The following is a 13,494-nucleotide window of genomic DNA, read 5'->3' as shown; positions in this document are numbered from 1 at the left end:
TTCAACTGACCTCTGCCCCAGCCTTCCAAGGAGCTAAGATTACTCTAGCACTTTGCTTGCCTTAAAATATATATACTTTTATAATATACATAATATATAACCTATCATATATATTTTAAAAATACTTGGGTGGGACTCAGTAGCATCTAGCCCCAGATTCGGACTACTGAGACATCCAATCCTGTGGACAGAACAACTACCAGATCCTTGTCCTTTCCATCAAGAGACAGCCATTGTTGGTTACTTCTAGCACAGCCTGTAAGCCACGCTCTCAAACCTCCTTTTAATATATATAAGAATATATATTATTCATTAACAGAATAGATTATGTATTAATAAAATTAATAAGATATATAATATTATTTTATAGGAGGTTTTTACTTCTTTGGGGTTTTTCTTTTGGGGGGGGTTGTTCTTGTTTTTCTTTTTTTGAAACAGGGTCTCACTGTGTAGCCTTGGCTGTCCTGGAGCTCACTACGTAAATGAGGCTGGTCTTTGACTGCGCACAGATCCACCTGCCTCCTGAGTGCTGATATTAAAGGTGTGTGTGGCCAGCTTGTTTTGTTTTTGAAACAGGAGCCCACCGTGCATCTGAAGCCACCCACCTGCTTGCTCCCTCAGCTTCTCAGTGCTGATCAGCTAATCAGCGCCTGATTGCAGGCGCATAGCAGCACAGCCGCCCCAGTTTTCAGATAGCAATTTGTAGTTTTGTATGCAAAAACAACTCTGCGTTTGCCAAAATAATAGAATTGTACACCAAAAAGAGTAATTCTTAGCATATAAGAACTAGAAATAGGGGGCTGGAAAGGTGGCTCAGAGGTTAAAAACACTGGTTGCTTTTCCAGAGATCCTGAGTTCAATTCCCAGCAACCACATGGTGGCTCACAGCCATCTATAATGAGATCTGGTGTCTTCTGGCCTGCAGGCATACATGCGGACAGAACACTATATATATAATAAATAAAACTTAAAAAAAAAAAGAATTAGAAATAACAACCAAAAGAGGAAGAGGAAGAGGAGAAGGAGAGCAGGAGGAGAAAACACTCAGTTGATTCCCAATTAGACATGGAATCAGCATGTCTAGCGTTAAACTAAGATAACTACGTAAGAGCTCTTCACACCTTGGAAATACAGACAGCAAAGAACCCACTATGCTGGGGAGAGGAGAGAAAGCTAGACAAGAAAGGTAACATTTGACACTTATTTAGTTATTTCTGAGACCTACCTGAGGCTAGACTAGAACTTTCTATGTTGCCCCAGCTGGTTTCAAACTTACCACTTTCTTCAGCCTCTTGAGTACTGAGATTACAGGCATGTATCAACACACTTGGGTAGGAAGGTAATACTTAAAATGGACCTGAATCAAAGTTGGAGAGATGGTCAAGAGCATTCATTGCTCTTCCAAGGGACCAAGGTTCAAGTCCCAGCTTACAACCCATTGAAAGTCCAGCTCCAGGGGATCTCATGTCCTCTACTGGCCGCTGCAGGCAATGCATGCACGTGGCTCTCACACACAAACAAGTAAAACATCCAGCCACATGAGGTAAAATCAATTAATCAGTGAAAATACGCTGAGCACACGCCTTTGATCCCAGCACTCGGGGACGTAGAGGTGCAGGTGGATCTCTGTGAATTCCAGGCCAGCCTGATCTACAAAGCAAGTCTAGGACAGCCAAAGCTACAAAGAGAAAGCTTGTCTTGAAAACCAAAACAACAACATGAAAATGGGCCTGCATCTTTTGGATCTTGAGGAGAGAGAAGATGTGCGTATTCAGTGTGGGCAGAGGCAGCGGAGAAGAGAACAGGTAGGTCTCACCAAGGCATCTTGAGTCATTCATTAAGAGGAGCCAACTGAAAGCTGGCTGTAATCCCATCACTTGGGAGGCAGGGGCAGGTGTATCTTTTTGAGTTTGAGGCTAGCCTTGTCTAGAAAGTGAGCCTAGAACAGCCAAGACTACACAGAGAAACCCTGTCTTGAAAAACAAAAACAAAAAACAAACAAAAAAAGGAGGCAAGTGGCCAAGTGAACTTCAAGAGTGGTGAGGGCTAATCTTTGCCCAACCACTCTCAAAGCTATGTGTACAAGAAACACAGAGGGAGTAAACTCGAAGAGTTGACAGAAAACTACCAACGCAAGAGGAATGTGAGGATTGCTGTCAGGGCACAGCAAAGAAAAGACGAGCACAGGTGATTCCTTCAGCAGAAAACTAGATAAATTCTGCTGAAGCATGAGGACCGAAACCAACCTAAGCAAGGCTTGTTACCTACACAGGGAAGGGAGGAAGTACAAGCTCTACACTGTGGGGGAGCGGATGTGCCACGTTGAGTTTAAGGCAAACCAGCAGGCCAGGTCCAGTCAGCTCACACACCCTGCCTACTGAGCTTCAAAAGTCCACGAGACCCCACATGGAGACAGCATCTGATCAGACAGGTTCAACTAGATCACACTCTGCGAACAAGAAAGGAAATCAAGTCTTCTCTTCCACACACATGGCTCTCTTTCTCAGAACTCCCGGGAGGGCCAGTCAAGGCCTCTTCAGACATACTCTCCCCTCTCTCACCGTGAAGTTCGGCTCTGTGGTATGCCTTCCTCATCTCCCGTCGCTGCTGCACAAAGGCCTTCCAGTTCTGGAACATCAGGTTATACAAGTAGTACCTGAGGGGCCAAACGCAAACGGTACTTACAGTGAGACAGGGTAACTGCACCCGGCACACCTGCACTTAGAAACTTAGAAGGGGAAAACCTGTGCTTGGTAGAGAACAAATTAGTAGACATTAGGGTTGTTTGGAGTGTGGGTGCTACCCGGGATTAGCACAAGAAAATCCTGCGGGAAGTAATGGTCTGTTCTGAACCTTGATAGAAGAACCATCTTAACAAACAAACAAAACTGGGGATAGAGAGATGTTTAAGAGCAATTAGTTGCTTTTCCAGAGGACCTGGGTTAGGTTCCCAGCACCCACACGGCAGCTCACAACGACCTGTTACTCCATTTCCAGGGGATCTGACGCCCTCTTCTGGAGGTATTTCATTTTCGTGGGGCATGAACATAAATGCAGGCAAAGCCCCCATATGGAGAAAATGGCTTAAGCTGCCACCTTCCCTCTTCTCCACAGTGTTCCTTCCTCTGTGTTCCAGTTCCTTCCTCTCATCCACCCTTCTTAGTTTAACAGACACACTGTTTCTGTATTTAACTGGTAAGTAATCTTAGTTTTATGTTCTGCACTTAAGGCAACGATGATCCTGACTCAACCAAGCCCTGTAAGCCCTCAGCTAAACTCATTTTCTACAACTATGATCTCTCCTTGGAGAAGTCACTCTCCACACAGCAGCATATGACTGAAGGAGCTTCAGTGCTCCAAGGCAACTTTGCTTTCCAAATTCACAAACCTGTCTCTTTTTTAATCTGAACTAAATCAGAACTCCAGTCAAAGAACCTAAAGTGTCTTCAACGGGAGTATCGTCGTCTTACAAACAGGTGTGTATGATTTTGTTTTGCTTTTTAATTAATGTGTAAAAATGTGCCTTTGAAGAATTTTGTAAGGCGTGGCAGGGAACAACTGTGATCCCAGCAGTCTGGGACGCAGTGTCCAGGCAGCTCTCTGTGAATTTGGGGCCAGCCTGATCTACAAAAAAGTCCAGGACAGTCAAGGATACACAGAGAAATCCTGTCTTGAAAACAACAACAACAATAATTTTAAGGCCATATAAAATTGTGAGCACTAATTTCCCCCTTTCCTTTGTTTCATTTTAAATAATTTATTTATTTGCATTCTATATACATTGATGTTTTGCCTACATGTATGTCTGTGTGAGAGTGTCAAGATCCCTTGGAACAGGAGTTACAGACAGAAGAACTGCCACGTGGGTGCTGGGAGTTGAACCCTGGGTCCTTTAAAAAAGCAGTCAGTGCTCTTAACCACTGAGCCATCCTTCCAGCCCCCTTTTCTTTGTTTTTTAACAGTGTTTTGGTGCTGAGGATTAAACCTTGCAGGCTAACACTTGCTCTCCCATTCAGTTACCTGACCCAGCCTCTCTATTTTCCAAATGGCCTATATGGGACACACCCTTTGTTGGTCATAATCAGTGTGCTAGAACTAATTATTTTACAAAACAGAAGTCTGGGATTTAGAAATGTATGGAATCCATGAGTGAAGCTCTCAAGTCTTCAGCATGGCCAACAGCTTTCTGAATCAGACGAGCATGCATACAAGCATGAACAGACAGAACCACAAAGGATCTACTTACTCTCTGAAGGACTACAAAACACTAGAAAGCAATCCAAAACTTTGCTCCTTGGGAACAGAAATGAGACACTGAGTAATTGTTTGATACAGGGTGAAATCCGTATTTCAACAAGCACAACATAATGAGACACAGAACCCGACCTGTAGTGACAGTCTGCTCGGACGCTGAGCTTCCATTCTCTCTGGGAGACCCACCATTCTTCTTTCCATTCTCCAAAGACCTTCTGCAGTAGTCTCCGATCATGGAAAAGCCTAAGGAGATGGGAGAACGTGAGAAAGTTGCGTGTGAGGCTGCTGGGCTGGTATCTCTGTCCAGTCATCGCCACACTGCCCTTACCTTCTCAGGTAAAATACCAAAGCATGGAAATTGGCACACTGATCGTCAGCTCACAAGTTCAGTATGACATACACTGAACAAGACTAAGAATCACACTGAAGATTTCAACTATTACAGATATTAAGGGAAAGTTGAAAACTTGATACACTGTGAGGGAATCAAAAACTACAATTTTGGGGAGCAGGTGAGGTGACAATAGATGAGCCACAGAAGCCAGACAACTTGAGCCCCAGGACGATGAAAAGGTGGGAACAGAGAAGTAAGTCTACAAATCGGTCCTCTGACCGCCATACATGTGTCATGGCATGTGTACACCCACACACCTCATATACAAACTTAATGAAAATTAAAGCTATTGTCAACAGTTTTGAATTGTTTAGACTAAGTAAGAGACTCTTCAGTCCCTCTTACCTGTGTGTATGGACAGGTGCTACGGCACAGGTTCCACAGATTGAGCCCAAGTCCAGAGAACCAGCACTACTTTTTTATTTTTCTTTTTGATTCTTTTAAATAAGACAGGGTTTCTCTGTGTAGCCCTGGATGTCCTGGGTCTCACTATGCAGACCAGCTTGGCCTTAAACTCACAGAGATCTGCCTGCCTTTGCCTCCAGAGTGTTAGGATTAAAGGCGTGTGCCACCATACCTGGCAACAGCAAGGCCCCACATTTTGTTTTTATTAAACATAAATCACTTTGGCCTTAATTTCCTAATTCTCCTGGCTTATCCTGCCAAAAGCTGGGATTACAGCTATGTGCTCTCATACCTAGTCCTAAAAATGTTTTTATTACTAAAAAAGTGGTAATAACATTTCATTTATAAATGTTACAGTAATAAAGCAAACCACTACTTAATAGGAACACAGATGCTAATTTAATTGAAATCTGGAAAGGACAATTATAACCATAGCAAGAGACCAAAGAAATATTAACAAAGAAAACACCTGCTCAAAAGAAAAAGAAAAAGAAAAAAGAAAGAAAGACAGGGTAGTGAGTACTTTTAATCCACTGTGAGGCGGAGGCAGGATCTCTGCGAAGTTTGAGGCCAATCTGGTCCACACAGGCCAGCCAGGGCTACTACATATTGAGACCCTGTCTCAAAAGCAAAACAAAACAAAACAAAAACAAAAACAAAAACAAAGGTGAGTGCTGCTGCTGAGGACAAGAAGGCTATGGAAGTCAGTCATAACAGCCGGGCCTACAAATCACTTTTGAAACTTTTTTCCATAATTTCTGCAGGTTCCTGGCATATTCCTCTTCCCAACACTCACAGCTGTTTTTAAAAGCTCGCTTACTGGGCTGGAAAGATGGCTCAGAGGTTAAGAACACTCATTGTTCTTCCAAAGGTCCTGAGTTCAATTCCCAGAAACCACATGGTGGCTCATAACCATCTATAGTAAGATTTGGCATGCAGGCAGAATGTTGTATAAATAATAAATAAATATTTAAAAAAAAAAAAAAAAGCTCGTTTACTGAACTCAACAGCATCTTTGGAGGTCCCTTGTCTTTAAATGTCAAATCAGGGGGGCATGAGAGATAGTTCAGCAGTTAAGAGCACCGACTGCTCTTCCAGAGGACCCAGGTTCAAATCCCAGTACCCACATGTTGGTTCACAGCTCTCTATAACTCCAAGATCTAACACTCTCACATAGACATACATGCAGGCAAACACCAATTTTCATAAAAATGAAAATAAATAATTTTTTAAAATGTCATACCAGAGCTTTTGTTTTTTAACTTTATTACTTTGGTTTTTTTTTTTTCATTCTTTTATTTCTTTTTGGTTTTTGAGGCAGAGTTTCTTTCTGTGTAACAGCCCTGGCTGTCCTAGATTCCCTTTGTAGATTAGGCTGGCCTGGAACTAAGAGATATCACTTGCCTCTGCTTCCTGAGTGCTGGGATTAAAGGCTTATACCACCATTCATGGGGCTGGGATGAGGGGCCCCTTAAAGTCTTAAGATGGGTGGGGAAATGTCCGTGAAGAAACAAATATAAAACGTAGTTCAGCTCCACTTAGCCATCACAGGTTCAAACCTTGAGAGTGTGCTACCAAGTTGTTTATTCTAGCCATAGGTAAGCAGGAGACAATTCTTAGAAAAGGCAGGAAACAGCTGTAAGCCTCTCTAGGCACATGGCTGGTCAGAGCCCTCCCCTGAGGACCAACCACCAGGTCCCACCCAAGGAACACTCTAACTCCCCTCAGGGCCGGACCCAGACCCCGCCCTACAGAATAAAAAGCCCAAGCTCAGGACTTGAAATCCCACCAATCCCCACCCTGGAAGGCTCCACCACCACCCCTTTCCCAAGAAATTCTATATAAACCCTGTGTTCTGCTCAGTTCTCTGCCGCTGCTCACCGGAGCAGAGGCAGCCACTCTCTTGGGTTCCTCTCCCCCCTCTCCCCCAATAAATCTCTTTAGTGAGGTTTGCTGTGCAGTGTGACGCTGTGGCATTCCTCGGCCCCCAACTGCCAGGGTACCTTTCCATCTGAGCTGTAACGTTTACACTGATTCCAGCACTCAGACAGCTCTCCTGGTGCCTGAGTTCCTCCTAGGGTTGTGGGTATGGGGTGGGGTCAGAGTTGCTATGGGATCCTATCCCTCACTTTCCAGCTCACTGACTGCTTGGCACCCCATCCACCGACAGTGATGAGGTAATTTCCCCTTTGGCCAGCGTAACCATCCAAGCAAGTGACTGTTGAGCATCTGGCACCTCTGATATTCTTGGATGTGGAGGTATCCCCAGCCAAAACCCTTAAAGCTATGGCTGGCCCTTTTCACCTGGTCCCATCGCCCATCCTTGGAGCTACAATCCTAAATTTCTTTAGGCCCAACCCGGCTATTTTGCACCCCCTCCTGCCCTTTTCTCCTGCTTCCCTTTGGAGCTGCCTGTAATCTCACAGCCCCTCATGGCTTTTGTGAATGTTCCCCAACCCTTTCCTGTGGATAAGAACACCCTCCTAGAGCTTGGTTTTCATCCTCACCTCTGGCCTCTATGAAAGCCCTGGTACCAAGCACTGATTCTCTCCTCTGACTTAGCCAAGCTAAGCTCCTAACCCCTTGAGTGTGGTGACGGCCCACTGAAGGGATTATTCCTTGTATGGTCCTCCCTGAGTCTGGCGACACCTGTAATTACAGGCAATGGAGTTTTCCTTCCCCTCTCTCACCCATGGGAACAATGTCTCCTCCTATACCCTCCCATTCCCCCTTGGGAAGTGGCTTAGAAACACCTCCAGCCTCCCCAGCTGACACCTGACCTGAAGGGCCCTAAATTTATTCACTTCTGCAGTCAAATTTGACCACAATACCCCTTAGATAATCAATAGGATGCCTAATGACACCCTAGATCCTAATATTACTCAGGCCTTTATAAATATTGCAAGCAACTGGAGAAACAGAAAGAGATTCCCAGTCTATATTTCTCTTTTCTATGCTCCAATCCCTGTTTGTTTTTGTAAACACTGTAAATGTTCTGTATTTTAAGTTACCATTGATGGATGCATAAGTCTGTTGCAACATGGCAGCCAAAAGCCAGAACCAGCAGGAGGCGGGAGAAAGCAAAGGACTAGGCCAGTTGCAGTACACATATCCTCTCCTAACACACTCTTTGCCAGCAGGTGCCTCTCTCAGCTCCCTTCTGCAATGTCCTCTGTTGATGGCCTGGGCTCAAAATTTTCCTCTCTGAGCCTTCTTTGTTCTCAGCTTACTGGATTCAGTTTTACAGTGATTCAAGTGTCTTTAAGGATGAGTGGCTTTAGACTGTTGTTTTGTGCTGTCTCACTTCAATTAAAAGCTGGCTCTGGAGTTGGGGTATGGCTCTCCCTCCCCCCTCCTCTACACCAAAGCATACTTGTTTAATGGTTTCCTCCAAAATCTCTGTCCAGTATCAGGCAAGCCACCTGACTATGTGACAGATTAAGGAGAGCAAAACAAAACAAAGGAACAGACTATTCCTAGTGGGGACTATTGCTACTTATCTCATACTTTTTTGGTTTTGGTTTAATGCTGTAAAACTTTTGCTAACGTATAAATCTTACCTCAAGATTTGTAAGCATATTGGGGATAATTAAAAACTGGCAAAATCTGTAGCGAGGGTTAACATAAAACACTGAGTTGATAGTTAAAAATCTACACATAGGTAATGCTAAAGGAAACATGAGGCTTGCTGCCTTATTAGCCACTGTTACCCCATCAGGATAAAAGCAAGCACGTGGCATGCAGACAGCCGTCTTTGCTAGGGTTGGAATGGATGGGTTCTGGCATATCACTTTTCTCCTATCTTGATTAAAGAATGACCACATGGCATAAGCCAGCCAAGAAAAAACAACTCCTCTTAGCTATAAAGTCCAAACTAGATGATTCTTCCACTATTTTCAATCACACATAAGCTTCTGGTTTACCAGCCTCTTCGGTCTCCCTTTTTCCCTTCTCAATGATAGGCCACCAAATGAACCCCAAGGCACCCACTTTCAGCGCACTGGCGGCCCTTAGTCCTCCCCCTACTCACGCCTGCTCCACTGAGGGACCTTTACCTTCCCCTCACCAGCCTAAACCTGCCACAGTTCTCCATCTGCAGAAGGTTGCTGTGGTGGACGGCTTGCTCAGGGTACATGTCCCTTCATTAAATGAACTCTCTCAAATAGAAAAGAGATTGGAGTCATACACTGCTAATTCTTCCACCTTTATTAAAGAATTCCAGTATATTACCCAAACTTACAACCTCACCTTCCATGATGTTCACATGATTCTCTGCAACAATCATCTCCCCAAGGAGGGCAGGCGAGTCTGGGACCAGCCTAGGGCATACGCAGACAAATCCACCAAACTAATACCACCCACCCAGCCAGGCCTGAGGCAGTCTGAGACCAAGACCCTAAATGGAATTACAATACCCTAGGAGGCTGGCATCTTTGCTAGGGATCAATATATAACTTGCTGGTCTCTGTAAGGCTGCCCTTAAAGCAGTAGATTATGGGGGGAAAAAATCCAAGTAGTCAGCCTGGACAAACACAAAAGCTGGTCTGAATTTCTACACTGCCTTACAAAAGCCCTCTTAAAATAGACCAGTCTGGATCCAGAGACCTCAGTTGAAAAACAAGTCCTTACAAGCTACTTTTTCTCCCAGAGTTTCCCTGATATTAGGACCAAACTTAAACATGCAGAGAAAGAACCCCTACCAGGTAGAAATCTCAGTCTCAGCACTGTCTTTTAAGATGTACCATGGGAGAAATGAAAAAGCCTAAAAACACCACAAGCTAATGAAGGCCTTTTAACGGGCCATAGCAACAGGCTCCCTGGCTTCCCAAAGTCCCTGTTTCAAATGAGGTCAAGGAGGATCACTGGGCCTGGGCTTGTCTGAATCCTCATAAACAATCTATACCATGTCTAAAATGCCATCAAGAAGAGCACTGGGGTGCTGACTGGCCCCAAGTGGCATGAGGACATTAAGCCCAGATCACCCTTTTGCGACCTCCTAGGTCTGGCCATGGATGACCGAGAAGGCCCAGGCTCCCTTGGCCTGACCACTACCATCTCCAACAGGAAGCCCCATGTAGATCCCACAGTACCAGGGTGATCTATCTCTTTTCTTCTGAACACTGGGGTCACCTCCTCATTCATAATGGAGCAGTATTCGGAACTCACATCTCCTTGTTTCCCTATTGTTGGGGTAGGGGGACAGCCTTACCTGCCTCAGGAAACCCCTTAGCTGTATCTGTAGGGGCCTTCACCGTACACACTCCTTCTGAGTGGTACCGACCTATCCCATCCTCTTGCTGGAAAGGGACATCCTAGCCAAAGTGGGAGCCTCTATTTTTTTTTTTTTTTTTTTTTTGCTCCCTCCATCCCACCTGACCCCAGGTTTGCTACCATTCTCCTCCTCCTCCAAATCACACAATCTGACACACACTGTCCCTTGCCAGTCTTCCAAGTGCATCCCTGCATATGAAACACCCAAAACCCCTCTAGAGCCAGGCATAACCCCCCCCCCCCATCATCCAACTACAAAACCCTTTCAGTCCCACCCAGGGCAAAAGCAAGATGTTGCCTGCCTGGTCCTGGTTGTTTGGAAAGATTTGACAGAATGAGTCAGAGATTGGAAAATTTTGTCTGGGTGTGCAGTTGGGTCTTTGTTTTCTGGTGTGTCCAGAAGTCTTGCAGTGAACTTGGAACCTAAGACAGAAATGGGTGAGGCTCAGTGAAAAATGTGAATGATGGTGGCCACCGTGTGTTTTGTTTCTGACTGGTCTTTCAGTATGTGAGCTTTCTGTGTTCTGTGTTTACTGGTTTTCTTTTTGCTTTCTCTGCTGCTGCCAGCTGCCAGTAGCCACTGCTCACACTGCTTGCTGTAGGGGAATTTTAATCCAGCAACGTGGCTACTCTGGCAAGGGGTCACATCCAAAGACCTAGGTCTGTGTGATCTCAATGGAATACAGACGCTCCCTTAGTATACACCTTTAATTTCTCTGGCTGGGATACACTCCCTTCATCCCTCTAGCTGGAATACAGACATAACACACCTTTCATCCCTCTGGCTGGGATTTAGTATATACCTTTAATCCCAAACAATGATGTCTAATTTGAAGGAAGGCAAAGTGACAAATTAAAAGTTTTTTGGTTTTTTGTCTTGGTTTGGTTTGGTTTTGGTTTTTTGAGACAGGGTTTCCCTGTATAACAGAGGCTATTCTGGACCACATTGGCCTCAAACTCACAGAGTTCTGCCCCTTTGCCTCCACCTTGTCCAGCTCCAGAACCAGCTTTAATTGAAGTGGAAAAGCACAAAACAACAGCCTAAAGCCACTCATACCTAAACGACACTGATTCCTCCTGCTTTCTGAAATTAAAGGCATGTGGCACCATGCCTGGCCAGAGGAAGATTTGACAGAATGAGTCAAGAGTTAGGATACACCCAACTGTCATGAGAAGAGACAGGAAAGAGAAGCTACTTAAGAGGAGGCAGTCTTTGGAGACAGCACCGGAGAGCTTTCGAGTACAGTATAGTTTGGTACAGTTCACTTGAGTTTGTGCAGTTCGATTTGTGGAGTCCAGAGGCAGTTTTTCCAAACACAGCAATTCAGTGAGAAGTGGAGAGAAGCCAGTTTGAATCAGTCAGCTTGAAGAAGAGTTTGACCCAGAACACCTGAGTTGAGCTTATTCGGCAGTAAGTCTCAGAGCCTGAAAACATTCTAGGCCTGGGTTAGCAGATGACAGCTGGAAGCTAAAGTCTTCAAGGTCCAGGCTTGCAGAAGATTAGATTTTATGGAGGATAGAAGCTTTCTGGCTAGGCCTAAAGATAGTTAGATAGAAATGATCTGGGCTTAGCCCAAGCCATGTATTAGTAAAACTTGGGTTTGTCTCTCATCTCATCTGAGGAAACAAAAACGACATTTACAGCTTGCCATGGCTGCTTTGATGGACAGAGCTCAGAATTTATCTCTGGGCTTTTGGTCACTAGATTCAGTTTATAAAACATAGGATATAAAAACAATGTTTGTTTAATAATGTATTAAAGTTGCACCTCCATGTCACACACAAGAATGTACCTCTGGCCGCAGCTGAACTTAACACGCAAATCAAAACTGTTAGCCTTCGAGTCAAGGCACCTGTTACTGTCTTCATTCCTCACCAACTGTCCTACTTTCTAATACACAAGGGTCTCCAACTGCCACCCCCTTCCCAAGTCCTCTCTCTTCTGGTAGCACTGATAGAGGATGTCACACTTACCTTTCAGCCATGGCCACCTTTCCCGCGTCTCAACATTGCAAACTGACTCAACTGCTGATTTGACGCTCTTAAAGTGTGAACTGATCATTTGTTTCTCCTGGCTTCTGCCACCCATCATATCTGGTTCCAAATTCTAGAGTCCACCTCTTCAGTCACTTCTTCCCTCCATCTGCTCTAACCATCTGTCTCTCCTCACCTATTTGGTAGGTGTCCTCTTCCTGGCTCCTGGAGCCTGCTCTGCCCTCTGGGGACCCACTACAATGGCAACTCTCTCCTCTTTCTCTATTGAAACCAACCTCCCTGTTTCCTTGCTTCCCCATCTCTGGGCTGTCAAGCTTCGAAGCATCCTTTCATCCTTCGGGGCCTCTGCGACCTCGGCCCTCCTGTCTCTCAGCTCCATCCTGAAGTCTCTCAGCTCCCACCTGGAACTCCCTCTGGAGGAATTTGTTTTGCAACCCTTCCTCTCTTCCTCCATGGACTCAGATTTTATTAGAGCTTCACTCTGTTACTATAACAACTTGACCTCAGTACAGTTTAATAGCCAAAACGGGCATGACTGATTGTCACTGGTGACAGCCTCTGCCACTACACAAATCAACTTGCCTCCTCCTCTTCTATTTCTTCCTATTTATGCCTGGCCAGGATAGCTCTTACATATGGATATTTAACATCCAAGAGACCCCGTCCCTGAACCAACAATCTATACAAATGAGTCAGGAAAGTCTTCTCTGTCTATCTGTCAAAGGCAGATTCAGACTCCTACAACTCCCCAACTCCCTTATCCATCTCTCCTCTCTCCTTCACCACGGCTTACCCACTATGCCTGTTTTCTCTCTGACCAAAAAAAAAAAAAAAAAAAAAAAAAAAAAAAATTACTGTAAAAGTGGCCAAAAGATTATCCATTGGTCCTGCAAATACCATGAGACAAATCTGGGCCATCCTAATTGCATATCAGCTACCAAATAACACTGTGCCTGGTCAGTGCTGATTCTGTGTCTCTCCCAGGTCAAACTCACGACCGACTCTCTCACCATGCCTCTCATTAACTGCTCTGGGCCAAATACCACTACTACCCCTTATCTTTCCCACCTCTTCGGTGTCACAAACTGATTTGACCCCTCAGGGACACACTGGAGTAGCTCTGAAGGGAAAGGCTTCCCCTACCGACGGGTTACAGCTCTGCTCCGGCGGCTGCA

The 13,494-nt window shown here is 44.9% G+C and overlaps 1 protein-coding gene across 6 annotated transcripts in view; it reads right to left on the bottom strand.

Moving 5' to 3' along the window:
• Nucleotides 1-13,494, bottom strand: part of Sfi1 (SFI1 centrin binding protein) — a 70,166-nt gene that overhangs the window by 41,330 nt on the left and 15,342 nt on the right. For all 6 annotated transcript variants that reach the window (XR_008722025.1, XM_055624121.1, XM_055624120.1 and 3 more), the window contains exons 5-6: nucleotides 4,387-4,497; nucleotides 2,562-2,656 (exon numbers count right to left, since the gene is read on the bottom strand). Coding sequence is in view for 5 of the 6 variants with exons in the window: in XM_055624121.1 (XP_055480096.1) it covers nucleotides 2,562-2,656; nucleotides 4,387-4,497 (206 nt within the window). In the remaining variant the exon portion in view is untranslated. The remainder of the gene's footprint in view (nucleotides 1-2,561; nucleotides 2,657-4,386; nucleotides 4,498-13,494) is intronic.

Source organism: Psammomys obesus, unplaced genomic scaffold (genome assembly GCF_907164565.1).
Source record: "Psammomys obesus unplaced genomic scaffold, mPsaObe1.curated_primary_1811, whole genome shotgun sequence".
Lineage (NCBI taxonomy): Eukaryota > Metazoa > Chordata > Mammalia > Rodentia > Muridae > Psammomys > Psammomys obesus.
Note: the sequence above shows the minus strand (reverse complement) of the source record. Positions and strands in the feature narration are given on the sequence as shown.